This window comes from Sinocyclocheilus grahami, unplaced genomic scaffold, assembly GCF_001515645.1.
Source record: "Sinocyclocheilus grahami isolate Dianchi unplaced genomic scaffold, SAMN03320097.WGS_v1.1 scaffold60.1, whole genome shotgun sequence".
NCBI classification, from domain to species: Eukaryota; Metazoa; Chordata; class Actinopteri; order Cypriniformes; family Cyprinidae; genus Sinocyclocheilus; species Sinocyclocheilus grahami.
This window is the reverse complement of record NW_015505239.1, coordinates 956084-973694: the sequence shown is the minus strand read 5'-3', so window position 1 is coordinate 973694 and position 17611 is coordinate 956084. Positions and strand designations below refer to the sequence as shown.

The 17611-nt window shown below is 35.4% G+C and overlaps 1 protein-coding gene across 1 annotated transcript; it reads left to right on the top strand.

The window, feature by feature from the left end:
- Nucleotides 1–1812: 1812 nt before the first annotated feature.
- Nucleotides 1813–17295, top strand: LOC107584458 (Fanconi anemia group D2 protein-like). The gene is made up of 41 exons (XM_016271084.1): nt 1813–1953; nt 2160–2257; nt 2367–2501; nt 3350–3417; nt 3518–3627; nt 3747–3804; nt 4235–4287; nt 4386–4464; nt 4634–4827; nt 4997–5108; nt 5226–5261; nt 5372–5518; nt 5626–5760; nt 5874–6005; nt 6163–6270; nt 6378–6487; nt 6593–6647; nt 7739–7858; nt 8144–8217; nt 8371–8517; nt 9272–9372; nt 9936–10051; nt 10315–10423; nt 10626–10727; nt 10829–10926; nt 11146–11313; nt 11391–11507; nt 12178–12306; nt 12418–12536; nt 12624–12734; nt 12823–12956; nt 13036–13135; nt 14033–14155; nt 14314–14407; nt 14517–14588; nt 14683–14721; nt 14812–14886; nt 14992–15066; nt 15213–15359; nt 16004–16084; nt 17105–17295. The coding sequence occupies exons 2-41, from the start codon at nt 2203–2205 to the stop codon at nt 17168–17170; spliced, it is 4104 nt and encodes a 1367-aa protein (XP_016126570.1). The 5' UTR covers nt 1813–1953; nt 2160–2202; the 3' UTR covers nt 17171–17295.
- Nucleotides 17296–17611: the final 316 nt, after the last annotated feature.

The following is a 17611-nucleotide window of genomic DNA, read 5'->3' as shown; positions in this document are numbered from 1 at the left end:
TTGTGTTCTTCTATTTATCATGCCAACATGTGCAACACCAGATTTTGATTAAAGCCTATTTGAATTGAAAATATAATAAAATGCGGAAGCCTGGTTATAGGTAGTGACTTTGTTTTGTTTTTTTCCTTATATAGCATTAAGTAAATCAGATGATTTATGAATCTGTCATAATCTTCAGGATCAGTTAAATGATTCCACGTAGCTACCCATTATTTGTTATTGCTATTTTATATTATTTCCAGTTGCATTAGCAATACCAAGGCAATGTGTTTGATTCCAACAGAATGCAAAAACTGATAGAAATGTAAAAGCCTTGAATGCAATGCAAGTCACTTTGCATAAAAGCATCTGCCAAATACATAAATGTAAATGTAAAATTATTGGCTGGAAAGACTTGCATAACTAGTTCAACTGGTTTGAGAGTACATGGTGAAATCTGCATTGGTTTTGGCTGTTGTAAACGGAAATGGATGTATGAATGTTTGCAACATTTTTTTAATGTGTGCATTTAGATATTTTTGTTGTGTATTGAATGATGTCAAGCAATCTGATCGCCAACCCTTTCATTTATTTGATAAACCGTAAACAATAATATTGTGAAATATTACAATTAAAAAAACTCTTTATATTTCTATATATTTATTCCTATAGTATAATATTTGTGTGTTTAATATGTAATTTATTCTTGTTATTTCCGTGCTGTTTTTTTAGCAGCCAGTAATCTGGGCCCGTATTCACAAAATATCTTTTGGCTAAAGGTAACTCGTAACTCGCTGATTTAGGAGAAAATATTAAAAATAATGGGCGTTTCAGTCCTAAATTTAGGACTCCTAATTTTTTGCTCAAAGTATTTCACAAAGTGTTTCAGCACTAAAACTAGCTCCTAAATCTGTGAAACATTAGGAGTAGTGAAGAGGACTCCCAAGTCACTAAGACCAAGCCACAAACTATCCTAAAATGGCGGTTGCCGGCAATCTGCCTCAGAACATAAACTTTTTAGAAATATTTGACGATAATGAGCTTTTATAAAGGTATCACCTTTGGTTTTGGAGGTTATCCCAGCTCCAGATTTTCCTTTGATTGTATTGTTGTTTTCATTAACTAGCTGGGCAAAAGTAACAGCTGTGCTTGTGTCCAGTTTGGTTTTCTTTTATGCTTGCATGTCTTACTATCAGCCATGATTATTCTACTTTGTTAATTAAAAGGCTGTTTATATGCATATTAGCCAATTATGAGAAGCATACATGTAAGAGGCTGACAAGTAGCTGAACATATACTTAATTAGTGACATTTGCCTGCATTTTAAAATCTTTATTTGAATGTGGCAATTGACATTTTTATTTTTAAACTTTATTTGAATATGGCAACATAATATTGCACTCTACAATATTTCTATGAATAAATCTCTGACAGAGACCCCTCCCCCTATCAGCCAATCACTGTGTGCAAAGTTAGTAAACATGCTGACATCATCCATAGCAACAAGGTCAACCCCGCCCTTGCTCTTAGCTTAAGACTTCTCTCTATTCTTTAGAAAAGTTTGTCTCAGCAGCTTTGTGAATCTACTTGTAATACACGCTCATTTAATATTAGGGAGTGTTATCAAAGTGTTCTGTTCACTGCTTAATGGTTGAGAAAGTTTATCTTCTTATCTGTGAATCTGATGACAGGTTTTGTGATGGCTTTCGCATTTTACACTTATAAAGACAGATACAGTTAATAGACAAAACCTACAGTAACGTCCCAGAACAATTTGCATATCAAAACACAATTGAGAATTTTACGACGGTCCCTAGATTTTACTTGCGCGGGAAGCTTTGTGTGACAGACTGATCTTTTAGCCTGCTGAAGGTAGCATACATTTTATGCACACGTCTAATTTAACCAGCATTTATTAGTATCACATCAAAATTACAAACGTTTAAGATCAGCATCGCGGGGAGTAACATTAAGGTAAACACTTCTGACCCCATTTGGCCTCAAATACGGTAATTTCGTCGAGTTAGTCGAATATGTCGTTTAGCTCTTGCCAGCGTGAACTGATTGTTTACCATCTTCAGAGATTGGATTCTGGGATTGTTTGAACCAGGATTGTCATTATTGAACTGTCAGTTGTGTACACAGTTTTCTGGACTAGCTGCTTGTTGTAACCCCAACAGGTCACATCCGTTATTTATCCTTTCCATCTGATCTGAGTTAAAGATGATGCGTAAAAAGAAGCGCTCAGTCGATGACGATTCCACGCTTGACGTTCCCAGTAAGTCCCTGATGACGTCACGTCTAAAATACATCTGGGATGGCTACAATCTTTGTACATTAAGTGAAATTATGAAATGGACTTTATTAATGTCTCTCCATTCGCACAGAATCAAAAAAGACCAAGAGCAGTGGACGACCAACAAAGTCTTCATTACAGGACTCCTACCCGGACTCAGTTTTTGTTCAGTTTCTGAAGGAGTCTGGTGTCACTTTGACAGCTGGCAGTACAGCTAATGAAATTGGTAAGATAATGCATGAGAAAGTATTTATTGTATACAATAAAGGTGAAATCACAATTAGGCCTGTCACGATAACAACTTTTTGTTGTGCGATATATTGCCCCAGAAATAATTGCGATAGGCGATATTATTGTCATTTTAAAGACCATTTTATGCCACTGAATATATAATCATAATGTAACAGCATAATAATGCAAGAAGGCCTTCACACTTCCAAATGACAACAAACTTTGAATTTTTAAGAATATTTAGATCATGGAAATTAAGTATCAAAATATTAGATACCTTAAAAACTTGAATAAATAGTACATGAACATTTTCTAAAAAAAAGTGCAAAGTAGAAAAAAAGAAAAATGCATTAAGAACTTGTATGGAGATTTTTCCATCTTTTTTTTCCAGACCTTCTTTTCTCTGTAAATTAAGGGTGCACACTATTGCTGAAAAACACAATCACTACTTAGCAGTCAGAAGTCCGTATGCACAAAGGCACAGATCCCTAAACAAGGCCATATCTGCAGATGAAACTTTGTTTGTAGAAGCATTTTTAAAATGTGAACTAGCACCTCATGACTACACCACGTTATGTACGAGAAGCTGCAAAAGACACAGACGCAAGTGGAATGTAAAAAAACACGGTGACATTAATTTTTAAGTAAATATAATGGGCGATATATTGCGTCACCAAAAATGATTGAGGTCATGTACATATATTGCGCGATAAGTCGATATATTGATTATTGCGACAGGCCTAATCACAATGCATACATGCATGTTTATATCAACTAACACATTATTTCTACACGTATAACTAACACATTTTTTGAATGAATTATTATTATTATTTTTTACAGCTGCAGACCAAGTAATATTTCAAAAGCGGCTCCAGCAGCATCTACGAAAGCATCCCAGATTCCCCAATGTGAGAAACAGCTCATCATTATCCTACTTTGTTTTTTTTTTTCATTTCAACGAAAAAGCTTACTTTACATATATTTACATTGTAAAATGGCTGTTTATAGATAATAAAGGAGTTTATATCTGCACTGGAAACATACATTGAAGACCCAGAGAGATTCAGAAACTGCCTGCTGCCTTGCGTGCCATCATCCACTTCACAGCAGGATACCAAGTAATGCACCGATTCTTGTTTTTCCATCTGAAACATTAAAAGAATTCATTGAAATGCTTTATGCAATTGTTTTGTTACTCTAATTTTCTAATTGTTACTTATTTTCCCTCTAATATCAGTTCTGGCTCCTATCAGGAAAGTCTTGTACGCCTGTTGCTTGGAATAGAGATGCTACAGGTAAATATCTGCTCAATTTACATCTTAAAATACAAAGAGAAAATTATTTTACTTTTCCTACATTTAGACTGGTCTGAATATATAATTTTTCTTTCGTTATTTTATTATATAATAATTATATATTTTTATATATTATTTTTTATTATATATTTTACTATTTACTATTTTTATTGTATTTATTTTTTTAAATCCTTATCCATTATCCAATGATTAGATGGAAAAAGTCATGAAAATTAATTGGTCCAAAAAAAAAAAAAAGGATACTTTTTGTTTTTTAATGTAGCCTTTTTACATGTTCTGTTGAAATAATTAACTACAGCTATTAATAACATTTATTTTATTCAAAATATTTGGGGGAATATTTTTTGTTGAATATAAGTAATATATATATATATATATATATATTTTTTTTTCCTTTTCCTGCATTTAGACCCAGGTCATAAACACTTTGTTCGAAAAGCTTCCAGAATTCATGTTGGAGGGGTAAATGTCTTTTTGATGACTTTTTATATACACACTTTAATTACAGACACAGTCCTGTAACATTCCCTTATCACTGATGACAATGTGCTCTGTTACAGTGTGAGCGAGGACGGCCTCAATGTTCCCCGTCTCATAATAAACCAGTTGAAGTGGCTGGACCGAATTGTAGATGGCAAGGTACACAGTCCACTGATACTGTCTGTGTGAGAATCCTACATGATGGAAATGTCCCAGTGAACATCAAAATTGCCAAGAGTTCCTTTGTAGCAGACAAATGTTTGTCAAAGCCAAATCATGGCACTGCCGTGACCAATGTCTGACTGATATAACTGCTGTGTATGTGTAGGATTTGAGCAGTAAGCTGATGCAGATGGTGTCTGTGGCTCCGGTGGAGATCCAGCGGGACATTATTACCAGCCTGCCTGAAATCCTGGAGGATTCCCAGCATGGAGATATGGCCAAAGAGCTGTTGGAGCAGTGTGTTTTGCCAGCAGTGTTGCAGGCTTCCCAGAGTCGTATGAAAAGCAAAGCCATGTCAGGGTGAGACTTTTTCCTGCTTTCTCTTGAATAAAATTCTATCTTCATTTACTTACTCTCATCTGTCCCTCCCAAACCCATATGACTGCTTTATTCCCTGGAAGACAAATAATAAGTTGTAAATATGTCTGGTTCTGCTTGTCTTGTTCTTGATTTTAATGTCACTACTCAGGTCCTCCAGGGTCCCATCATGCAACAATGGTCAGGACAGTGTGGCTTTGGTTTTGGAGGTCATTAAGTCAGCTATCCGATTTCAGAAGACCATCTCAGAAGCTTGGCTAAAAGTGAGTTCATATAATCTTGATGGCTTTTTTTGTTTTTCTTTCTGCCTTCAAGCACTAGGTACAATATTTCCATGCAACTGAAGTTATTTAGTTACTGTTTGAATTTTTGAATTTCAGGCAATAGAGAATGTTGATGAGTCAGATGACTATAAGGTTTGATTGACTTCTATCAAAATGTTTTTATGCGATTCCCATTAGATTGACACATTTCATACCTGAACATCCAAAATGCAAGAATTAACGTAACTTGTTGTGTCTCTCAGGTGGTTGACCTGTTGGTGCTGTTCATCCTTCACTCCACTAATGCAAACCACAGCCGGCGTGGGGCGGAGAGAGTGCTCAAAGTCAAAGTTCGCAAGGGTCTGATTCAGGAAAACCTCTTGCAGAAGACCTTTAAGGGTCATGCTCAGGTCTGCTTTCATTCACATGCTTATGACTGAGAAACAGCCCTATTTATGCTACGTGAAGTGTTGGCTTCCCTTGTACATATCAAGGATGGTGTAAATGTTTCATACAGGTTATGCGGGGTTATTTCCCATCAATTCTGGCTCTAGCTCAGGGACTCTTGCGTTCTCCAGACTGCTTTGTGGTGCCTTTCGGAGGTCACATGTACAAACAGGCCTTCACTGCCTTTGACTCCTACTGTCAGCAGGTAAGAAAAGAAATACCTCTTAATACCAGTTCACAACAAACACACTGTAGATTTATGGGCCCTTCATTTAAAGACCTGCACTGATGTCCAGTACATGTGTGTTTGTTATGTAGGAGGTGGTGGGCTCTCTGGTCACACACGCATGCAGTGGTGTGAGTGGTGAAGTGGATGTGGCCCTTGAGCTGCTCTGTGAGCTGGTATCTCAGAAGCCTGCAGAAATGAGCCAGTTCACTGTTTTTGTTAAGGTACACACCTGCCTATATAGGGAAGGAAATTAGTTTTCCGAGTCAGTTCTTTTCATTAAGTCAGATTGACTCGAATCAAAATTGTTTTATTTTGTCTTTTCAAGTACATAATAATATTTAACCAGTTTGCTGGTGTGAATTGGGGGTATTCTGCCAGGGTATTCTGGACTACATGGACAACCTGACCTCACAGCAGATCAGACGACTCTTCCACCTGCTCAGCTGCCTGGCATTTGGACAGGAGCAGCACGGAGGACACATCCAGGTGAGAAACACACTGCACCTTAAAGGTATAGTTGTAATTTTTTCAATTAATGGGATAGCTGATCCAAAAATGAAAATTCTGTCAAATCTCTGTATGTCCTTCACCAGGATGACATGCACATCGTCATCCGTAAGCAGCTGTCTAGCACGGTGCCCAAGTACAAACGTATTGGTATTATTGGTGCAGTCATGATGGTGGGCAGTATGGGGGCCTGCAGGTACTCTCTTTGCTGGTGCATTGCAGTGTTTTTCATTTATACACCTTGTGTATAAGCTTGTGATCTTTGGTCTTTACTGTTTTTGGTCTTGTGTTGTTTATGTAGAAATAAACCCGATGGCTCTCAGGGTGGCACACTGCCCAAAGAGACACACAGACAGGTGAGTGAAATTATCTGACGGTTTGAGTGTAAACGGTACCCTTCAAAAATTTGGGGTCTGTAAGATTTTTGAAAGAAGTCTCTTATGCTCACCAAGGCTGCATTTATTTGATCAAATATACAGTAAAAAGCAGCAATATATTTTAATTTAAAAGGACTGTTTTTAATGTTTTAAATTGTAATTTCTACCGGTGATGCAAAGCTACATTTTCAGTAGCCGTTCCTCCAGTCTTCAGTGTCACATGATTCATCAGAAATAATTTTAATATGCTGATTTGATGCTCAAGATCTTTTATTATTATCAATGTTGAAAACAGTTGTCTTGCTTAATATTTTTTGGAAACTATAATACGCTTTCTGGATTCTTAGATGAATAGAATAGAATAAAACAATGGCATTTATTTGAAATGAAAAGTTTTGGAACATTATAAATATGTTGCCTACTTTCACTCCTTACTTGTCGCTAGGGATGTAACGGTATGAAAATTTCTTATCACGATTATAGTGACAAAATTATCACGGTTATCAGTATTATCACAGTATTGTTAAAATGTGCTGGAGATGTTAAAAAAGTACAGACACATAAATCACTTCACCAAGTTTTCTATTTAAAAATCAACAAACAACAAATAAAATGACTTTTTGTTTGCGTAATCACTAAAACAATAACATTACCAATGATGTTTGGATTTTAAATGACAACTTGACTGACAACAGTTTAATAGCATGTTGAAATATCTAATGTAAATGTTCAAATAAAGCTTTGAAAAAGTTGTCAAAATGATAATTGATTAATACATGAATATATGTATTTTATCTGCTATTGTGGAAATACAGTATATTACAATTTAAAAATAACTGTTCACATCATTCTAATATGCTGGTTTGGTGTAGAAAACCGTTTTTATGGCAACCATAATACTTTTTTCAGGATGTTTGATGAATAGAAAGTTCAAAAGAATGCCATTTGATTTAAAATAGAAATCTTTTGTAGCATTATAAATGTGTTGCCTACTTTCACTCCTTATTTGTCACTGACCCATGTACCACAGAAGGTTTTGAGTGTTGTGGTGTGTGTGTGTGTGTGTGTAGGTGATGGCTCTGTTGGAGCTGGTACGCTCGTGCAGTGAGAGTTCCCCTGAAGCTGCCGCTCTCTATTACGATGAGCTGGCCAACCTGCTGCAGACCTGCAAACTGGACCCTCTAGTTCAGGTGTGTGTGGGTTATTGACTGTAAATAGCCCCTTAAAACAGCCTTCATGTCCTCATCTTAGATTTTTAAGAAATTAGATTTTTAAAATTCTGTCTCCAAATGAGTTTGAAATTACATGACGTGAGTGAATAAATGCTAACAGAATTGTATTTTAATGGGTGAACTGTCTCTTTAATTGAGTTATAGACAAAAAGCAATACATTTCAGATGGATCTCTACATGACTAAAATGACTGTGTATTATATTAGTATATTAAACTCTCTATTATGGCTATATCATTCTTAGGCATGGATCGGGAAGAGTGTGCTAGAGGATTTTCAGGAAGACTTTATTGTAGACCTTGGACCAGATTTATCAGGGTGAGTGACACATTCAGAGCTCATAAAGAGTAGTATAATCTTTACGACCTGCTTTTTTGTTGTCAAATCAATAAATTGTTTCATTTATTTGTTTAAATTCCAGCGTTTTTATGTCTTTGCTTTCCCATGCCCCCTCTTGTGTGTCTCTCTCAGCCCGTTTGTGTTTCCTGCTTCTGTGATGCATAATTTGGACGAGGATGAGAGTCAAGGGGGAATCGCCATCAATCTACTGCCACTTATGACTCAAGACCAGCAGCTCAAAACAGACACAACCCAACCAGCTGGAGTCAAGAAAGAGAGGTCATTACTGAATACTCCATGCTGAAATCATTTTAATGCTTCTGTTACTGTAGGCTGTAAAACAAGATGCTTTTTATGTACCATAAATGATGCTCCTTGATATAGAGCAAGGTTTCCCAAACTGGGATCTGCAGGGGGTTTGTGAGTTGATGAAAAGCTAATAAGAAATTAAATAATAAGAATGTTGCATGTAAATAAGTAACATGTAAAATAGAAACAGTTTGACAATCAATTACTTTGTTTACTTGCATGTCATTTGACTATTAACCAAAATACTACTTGTGAACGTGCAAATGTTTTAAAATATTCTATAAATTACTGATATAATAAGGGTACTACAAGCAAATGTTTTAGGTCAGAGGGGTTCAGCTGACAAAAATATTTGGGAATTCCCGATATAGATAATTGCAATGGACCAATATGGGTTTTAGTAGCCGATACTGATATTTTAATATACAATATATAGCTTCATCATATGTGATGTATGCAAAATTGCTGAAATTATATGAACAATTATGTTATGCAATATTTCCTGAAAATTCACCTATAATATAATAAAATATGCACTTCACAGTTCGGACTTTAATTATTTGGCCAAGCAGGCACTGTTATTTGTTGATGCCAGTAATCAGTACAGTATATCAACCTGTGATCTGCCTTTTTATTTATTTTATCAAGGACATTGTTAAAATAGTATTGTCAGTAGTTGAATCCCTGCAATGTTACAATCAGAATGATTCTCTTATTCTCACAGGCGCGTGTCTCCTTTGTGTCTGTCCTCATTTTTCCGCCTGCTGAGGTTGTGTGAGGAGGTGCAGCACCAGGGTGATCTGGAGGAGATTGATGCTCTGCTAGGTCAGATACTGTACACCTGTAGCTTTTTTTATCATAATTTTGTTCTGGACTGTGTTCACTGTGAAAAAGAAAATTCAATAGATGCCTCTGTTTTAATTAATGGGTAACACTTTACAATAAGGTTCATTAGTTAACATTAGTTAACTACTTTAGATAACGAACTAAGAATGAACAATAGTTCTTCAGCATTTATTAATCTTAGTTCATGTTAATTTCAACATTTACTAATGCATTATTAAAATCAACAGTTGTGCTTGTTAACAGTTAATGCACTCTGAATTAACATGAACTAACAGTGAACAACTGTATTGTCATTAACTAACATTAAGAAAGATTAATAAATACTGTAATAAATGTATTGTTCATTGTTCGTTCATGTTAGTTAAGACATTAACTAACATTAATTAATGGAACCTTATTGTAAAGTGTTACCAATTAATGCATTATGATTGTGTATAAACTGTAAGATTATTTATCACAAGATTAAGATTATCACAAGAGGCATCAGAGGTATTTAAGGTAAAAAAAAAAAAACATGTTTGAAGAGTTTTGTGCTGTTATAGGCTGTCCTTTGATTCTGACTGATATGGAGGTGGTGGAGAAGGTGGAGAGTCTGTCTAAGGCTGAGAGAGAGTTCCTCTGTTCTCTGCTCTTTTACACCATCAACTGGTTCAGAGAGGTTAGTACATCTCTTTAGTACAGCATAGTACTAAATTCAGAATGACTTTACAATCATCACTGATCAATTCAAGTTCTGATATGACTATTTGGCCTTTTTAAAGTATTCACTTTAATTGTAAATTTAATAGTTCATCCAAAAATGAGAATTCTGTGTTCAGTTTATTATTTGGAACTACAGATTGGAATTATGTGTTTTTGATGTTATATAATAATTAATATATTCTAATATGTATAGTATGCATGTCTGTTTTATGAATGTAGACGGTGAATGCTTTTTGCAAGCAGAATGATCCTGAGATGAAAATGAAGGTTGTAACTCGTATTCAGAATATCACTTACCTTCAGAGTTTACTGCAGACATGCTTAGCAGGTACCAGAGAGACAGATTATCTTCTTCCCCAGTGTGTGTGTATACATATATATGTATATGTGTGTATATATATATAAAATTGTTACATTTATTAATTTGTATTTTATTTATTTATTTTAAATTTTGTTAATTAAATTTGAAAATTAATAAAATATCCTATATTTATTTTCTCTGCAAAGTTAACATTATTTTATTGTGTTAGCTACTCCAGGCTACACTCCTCCTCAGGCTAACTTTGATGGAGAGAGTGCTGAAGGGATGATACCCTCTTCTTCAAGTGCTCTCCCAAAGAAAGGAAAGAAGGGTAAGTCTGTTGGAGATATCGGCAAACTGATTTGTGCTATAGATAGGGTCAGTCCTTCACTGTTTGTGTGTGTGTGTGTGTGTGTGTGTGGGGGTGTGTAGAGTCATCTGGGAGGAAGAGGAAGGCTTCAGCAAGTAAGAACACCTCAGGAGACAAATCACAGCTGGAGGGGGCCACAGAGGCAGAGGATTCCCAACAGGTAAAGACCATATTTATTTCATGTCCATTGGTTAACATACATTTGTATAAACAGCTGGTAAAGTGGACTGTAACACCATACTTGTTTGAGATGAAGTATAAATGGACAATATGGTACTCTTTTGTATATTTTACTTCAATACATTAAGATTTTACTATGGTGTCAGCTGGATTTTAATTTAAAGCTCTCACAACAACTGACAATTGTTTGTTGTGGCAGGATCATCCAGAGAAAGAGAACGAGAAGGAGAAAGAAAAGGATGCCAAATCAGGAGTCAGTCTGTCCTCGTACGGGCCGTTCTTCAGAGAACTTGATGTTGAAGCTCTGAGCGTGCTTCAGTGTGGCCTTCTTTCCCGGACACTGTTGGACACTGAGCTACATAGTAAGGTAAAACGAGTCTGTTTGCTTGTCAGTTCTCAGTAAAAGTACATACTTGAATTAAATGAGTGCTGTTTTGTGTGTAGTTAAGGGAGGAAGTGCAGTTGGGCCCTGCAGAGTTGCTTTTCCTGCTGGAGGACATGTGGCGTAAACTGGACTTCAGTTTGGCTTCTGCACCAGCCAAAAAGGCTCCATTTCTTAAAGTATGAAAACACACACATTACTAAACCTGTTTTACCCAGTCAGACATGTTATTTGACAATGCTGAAGCAACATTCTAATCAACTGATCAGATATTATTTTATCTAAATAATAAAAAAAAATAAAACACTAAAAACTAAAATGATTCATTTTAATTAACGCTGTTAAATGTAACCTTTAGCAAATCACAAAATATAAATTTTTATGCTTTATACTAAAATGATGACAAAATTAATGCTTTATATTAATAATAATGCAATAATGCAAAGTTTATTTAATAATGAAAAGTTTGGCATTATTATAATGTAATAGCTCACGATTAATTGTAATCTTTAGCAAATTGTACTGTAAATTCACTTAATTTTGGCATCATTATAATTTAATAGTTTAATAACGGGTAAATGAAATCTGTATTTTGCTTTTATTAAGTGCTTTTTGATGGCTTAATAGTACAATATAAAAAGGAATATTTTTAGGAATACATTTAACAGTGTTATTAAAATAAATGAATGTTTTTAAATATAAACTTTTTAATGAATGTTTCGTGACAGCAAAACTAATCTAAATGTAAAATAAACATGCCAGATAAATTACAAATGAATTACAAAACATCTCCAATATCAGCTGACAACCAATATGGTACTGAAATGTTTTCTGTGGTGTCTCTCTAAGAGTAAGACGGACAAAGCAGTTGGCTTTGCTCACTTGCAGCAGAAAAATGCCAAAGAGTTCGCCACCTGCTGCATCGAGCTGCTGCCCACACTTTGCACACACCTGGAGAACTGCCACAATCACTTTCAGGTGCACATGTGTTTCAATTTATAGCCTTCTAAACATGTTCATTACGTGTGCATTAGTGCTGGCTGGCACGTTTGGATTTATTGCTCTGTTTGAATGTTTGTCCTCACACAGACTCTGCTGTCTGAGCATCAGGGTGTTGTTGATGCTCCTGGTGTGGATGTGAAGGAACAGCAACTCATGTGTTCAGCCTATCAGCTCCTACTGCAAGTGCTACATACTACGTTCAGCTGGTGAGCACGAAATAGTTAGTCGTTAGTTGACTTTCCTGACAACTACAAAACATTCTTACCATCTTCAATCACCTGCTGTTCATTCAGGGCTGGATTTTCTGGTCTAGAGCATCGTGCTCTGCTGAAGAGCGCTCTGGGGGTCCTGGCCGGCCGACTGAAGGAGGACGAGACCGATTTGACCCTGGATCAGCTCAGCAGGTGGGAGCGTCAGTGCACATACTTCTTACTTGCTGTTAGTGGACAATATGCAATGTAACCATCTCTACATGGTGTTTTATATGCTCAGGCACGCTTTTGAGTACCTGCAGAACTTCCAAAGCACAGTACCCAGCCTGAACACTGCCTTGTGTCTGACCCAGCTGCTCATTGTGCTGTCCCAGTATGGAGGATCAAACCACAGGACCTACAGAGAACAGATCAGTGCGTTTCCAGTACTGTATGCTGTGTAATAATGGTTGCTCTGTAATACATTCATTTTGAGTGCTATCATTTCCCCCAGCGTCACTGGCGAGGCGTTTCCTCTGTCAGGAGTGGGTTACAGCGAGTGGAGAGAAAGAGCGAGGAAACAAATACAATGATGCTCTTCAAACTCTACTCAGGTATGTTGTGAGTTACACACAATAATGCTTAAGTTCCCATTCAGTTCCAGGAGTCATTGAGGCGGTGTTGTTATTGTTAACGAAAACTACTAAAAATCATTTTCAGTGATTAAAATAAGCTGAATTAAGAGTAAATCAAAACTTAAAGCTTAATTTAAAATTGTGTAGAAATATAAAATAAAAATATAAAAATGACAAAAGCACAAAAACAAAATTGCTAAAACTTAATGAAAATTAAAACCAAAAAATATCATGGGGACTGTTTTTCAGTTCTGTAATAGTATATAAATAATACTAAAATAACACTGAAGCGAAAAGGCGATAAGGGTATTAAGACCCATGGATACGAGATTCTATTTGATAGAGGAGAGAGCAATAAGTCCATAAACTGATTTATATGCTTCATGAGTCTCGTTGCATTCATTAATCCTCACTTGATGTTCGAAATAGTTTAATTCCTGCATTATACACAAAGGCAGAATTAAATAAATTAAATATTCATACTGATCTTCCAACTCTAATATAATTATTATTATAATAATATATTATTTTACTAATTGAAATATTAAAGGTTTATGACATTTATAACATCACATAAATATTTAATGTTTAGGGAGAAAATCGCCTGGAAAGCCTATTCTCAGTTTTGCTGAAAACTATACAAAATCTGAATCATATCAAAGCAAACCACATTTTATGACTGTTTTGCTCTCTATTTGATCAAAAACAAATCTTACCCACTCTGAACTTTTGAACAGGATGGGCCTATCCAAAATATGCCCTAATTAATATACTCAAAAGAATGCAAGAATAAAATAACTTGAACTAAAATGCCATGCTTTAATATTATTGTTCATATCTGAGGATGTTTAAATCAATTTGTTTTTCCCGCTGTAGTATTTATCTGGAGCACACTGATGATGTTCTGAAGGCGGTGGAGGAAATAGCAGGTGAAGGGGTTCCAGAGCTGTTGAATGCTGCTAAAGATGCTAACTCGCGCAGCTGGCCAACACTCAACAGGTACAGCAGGCTGCCATATCAAATTAATAATTACATGTACATGACGTATTAATACCAAAATATTTGAAAACTTGGCGTTGCATTTGACCAATCAGAATCGGGTATTCCACAGAGCCGTGTAGTAAATGCAGATATCTGTGCTTTGCTTGACACTGCAGGCAGACGTTCCTGGTGTACTACAAGAGCATGATGGCAGAGCTGGAGAGAGCTGTGCGCAAGATTCCTTCCAGCAAACAGACGGATAATCAAGAGGTGTGTGTTTGTTTGTTGTGTGGCTGTAGATATTATTTCATTATTATTTGGGTACCAACAGGAAGTGTAAGGAAAGTGTGTCTCAAGTTTATGCCCTAAATCTATTCAGGTGCAGAGTGAGAAGCTCTTAACATGGAATCTGGCTGTGCGTGACTTCCACATCCTCATAAACCTGGTCAAGGTACAGAGACCTTCACATCTTTCCTGTTCTTCCAGTGTGCACATCACATTTTTGGCTCTGTAAACAGCATGTTCTTCTGTTTTCTATGGCACAGATGTTTGACAGCAGACCTGTACTCACTGTGTGTTTAAAGGTAAGAAGCATTTGCACGCATGAAGGTATGTTTATGAAGGTAATGTCATTCAACACTTGTTTTCTCTTTGTTTTTGATCATCTCGTTCAGTATGGTCGTCTTTTTCTGGAGTCCTTCCTCAAACTTGGAATGCCTCTGCTCGATTATAGCTTTAAAAAACACAAGGTATTTCTGTCTCCTTCATCAAAATGTATGTGTAACGTTGCATCTTGAGCAAAATGGATCTGTTAAGTAACATGAGATTTTAATCATTGCACGGGATCTTCTCAGGAGGATGTTCAAAGTTTGCTGAAGACCATCCAGCTCAGTACTAGACAACTCCACCACATGTGTGGCCACTCAAAGGTGAATTACAGCATCTGTGGAGCAAGAGTGAGATTGAAGATTAAAATGAGAAAACTGCTAAATAAATTTAGCTTATTGATGTTAAAAGCATTTGTGAAACATAATCTCTGTAATTATTATTATTATCACTGTTTTACGGTTCACAGATTAGGCAAGATACAGGGCTGACCAATCACGTTCCAGCCTTGAAGAAAAATCTGGAGCAGTTTGTGTATCGTGTGAAAGCCATGCTCACTCTTAACCATTGCCAGGAAGCCTTCTGGCTGGGGAATCTGAAGAACAGAGACTTAAAGGTGAGATGGAAAAATGTGGCAATGCCACGTCACAAAAAACAAATCCACTATAAGGATGCACTACTTCAGTAGTTTTTACTTGCCCTGGTGACATTTTCAGTTATTTTTGCTGCATATTTTTAAATTGTCAGAAGAATATCCATTTTTATTATATATTAAGTTTGTTTCACAAGTTTTTAGTTTTTATATATATATATATATATGTCCTTAATTTTTTAAGTTATTGTCCAATATTTGACTGTATGACAGAAATTCTGACAATTGCACATTATTTAATTAACATTAAACCTTAATTGGGGGGAAAAAAACTTTAAAAACAACATTTGACAGCGCCGAGAATCACTGAATCAGTTTCGGAATCGAGCTGTTCGAAAGAACCGATTCGCAGAAATGAATCGGACTTTCCTTCATTATTTGGTTGGCTCGTTTCAAGCCAACCCTTGGTGGCTGACTAAATACTTTTTTTCCCCACTGTATATATATATATATAACTATAAATGAAACTTTTTATTAAGGTTTATAATATAATAATATCTGTAAATTATACAGCTATATCATAAGTCCGTAAAGGGCACAGTGTAGCATTTATTGATAATCCAGTGATGTTATTGATGATCCAGTTTTTTTTTTGCTTCGCTTTACAGGGTGAAGAGATTCTCTCACAAAAGTCACAGGCAGTTGATGAAGAGGAAGAAGAGTCTTCTCAGGTGCAGAGTGAAGAGGAGGTATAATGACTGACTGACTGCATTATCCTGCATAATGCACTGACATATATAGTCTGATCAAATGTTAGCATGTTGCTAAATTGATTTTCTTCGTTATTACTAAAAGTTTAGGGTCATGTTGAAAAGTTTGGTTTATGTTTTAAGACAGAAGTCTCTTATGCTCAGCAAGGCTGCATTAATGAAAAATACAGTAAAAACAGTAATGTTGCCAAATATTATTATAATTTGAATTAACATTTTTATTTATATTTTAAAATGTTATTTATTCCTGCAATGGTAAAACTGAATTTTCAGCAGCCATTACTTCAGACTCCAGTGTCACATTATCTTTCAGAAATCATTCTAATATGCTGATTGAGTACTCAGGAAACATTTATTATTATTATCAGTGCTTAAAAAATGTTTATGGACAAAATATTAAGAACAGCATATATTTAAAATCTTAATCTTTTACTGTCAGTTTTGATCAGTTTAATGCACCCTTTCTGATGAATATTTTTTTTTCAGTTTAGTTTAGGGGATTTGGGTAATATTAGCTAAAATAGCATGCATGGATGTCCACTTTGAAAATCTTCCAGAAATATCTGAATACCATCTGAATACCTTACTTCTGGCATTGCAACATACTATGATTTCCCATTATTATGCATGATGCAGTGGCCTCACAGACCACATTGTGTTAATAAATACACATATGACAGATAAGTTCAATTACATTTGATTAATAGTTGTATTACTTTTCATATTTAAACTCATTTCTCATATCACATAAATATATATATATAGAAATATAACTGTTCATATAACATATTCATCACCTGCTCAGCAGCAGTATTTTGTTATCATGCAGTGTCATGTAATTCACAAAAGCAAATATACAGCATGGTTATAATTGCCTTTAATAGCCTGTAATGAATTTTGCTTGGCTTGTTTTGGGAGTTTAATTTCCTCATGAGATCTTTTATGAGAGATTTTGAGATGTCTTTCACTTCGTGTTTAATTCAGTCTGTTTTAAAACAGGAGAGCGACTCTGATGAGAGGAACAATGGACAGGAAGAAGCGGAGGAATCAGATGAGTCGGACTGAAATAAAGCAAATATTGTTATATATTAGGACATGATCAGTACACTATTGTTGATTTATTATTACATCAAATTAGTTTTGGGATTTGTTATCTCCTATTAAATGGAAAAGATTTTGATTAAAGCTGTTGTGCAATGTTCAGTTAACTATAATCAAGTGGTTTTCTTGAACAGCTCTAATTGTATTTGCATGTTTTAATATGCTAATTGTTTATTTGCTTTCATATTCAATACAGATATAAATAATAATAATAAATTTGTCAATTACCTTAATTTTTTAAGTTATTGTCCAATATTTGACTGTATGACAGAAATGCTGACAATTGCACATAATTTAATTAACATTAAACCTTAATTGGGGGGAAAAAAACTTTAAAAACAACATTTGACAGCGCCGAGAATCACTGAATCAGTTTCGGAATCGAGCTGTTCGAAAGAACCGATT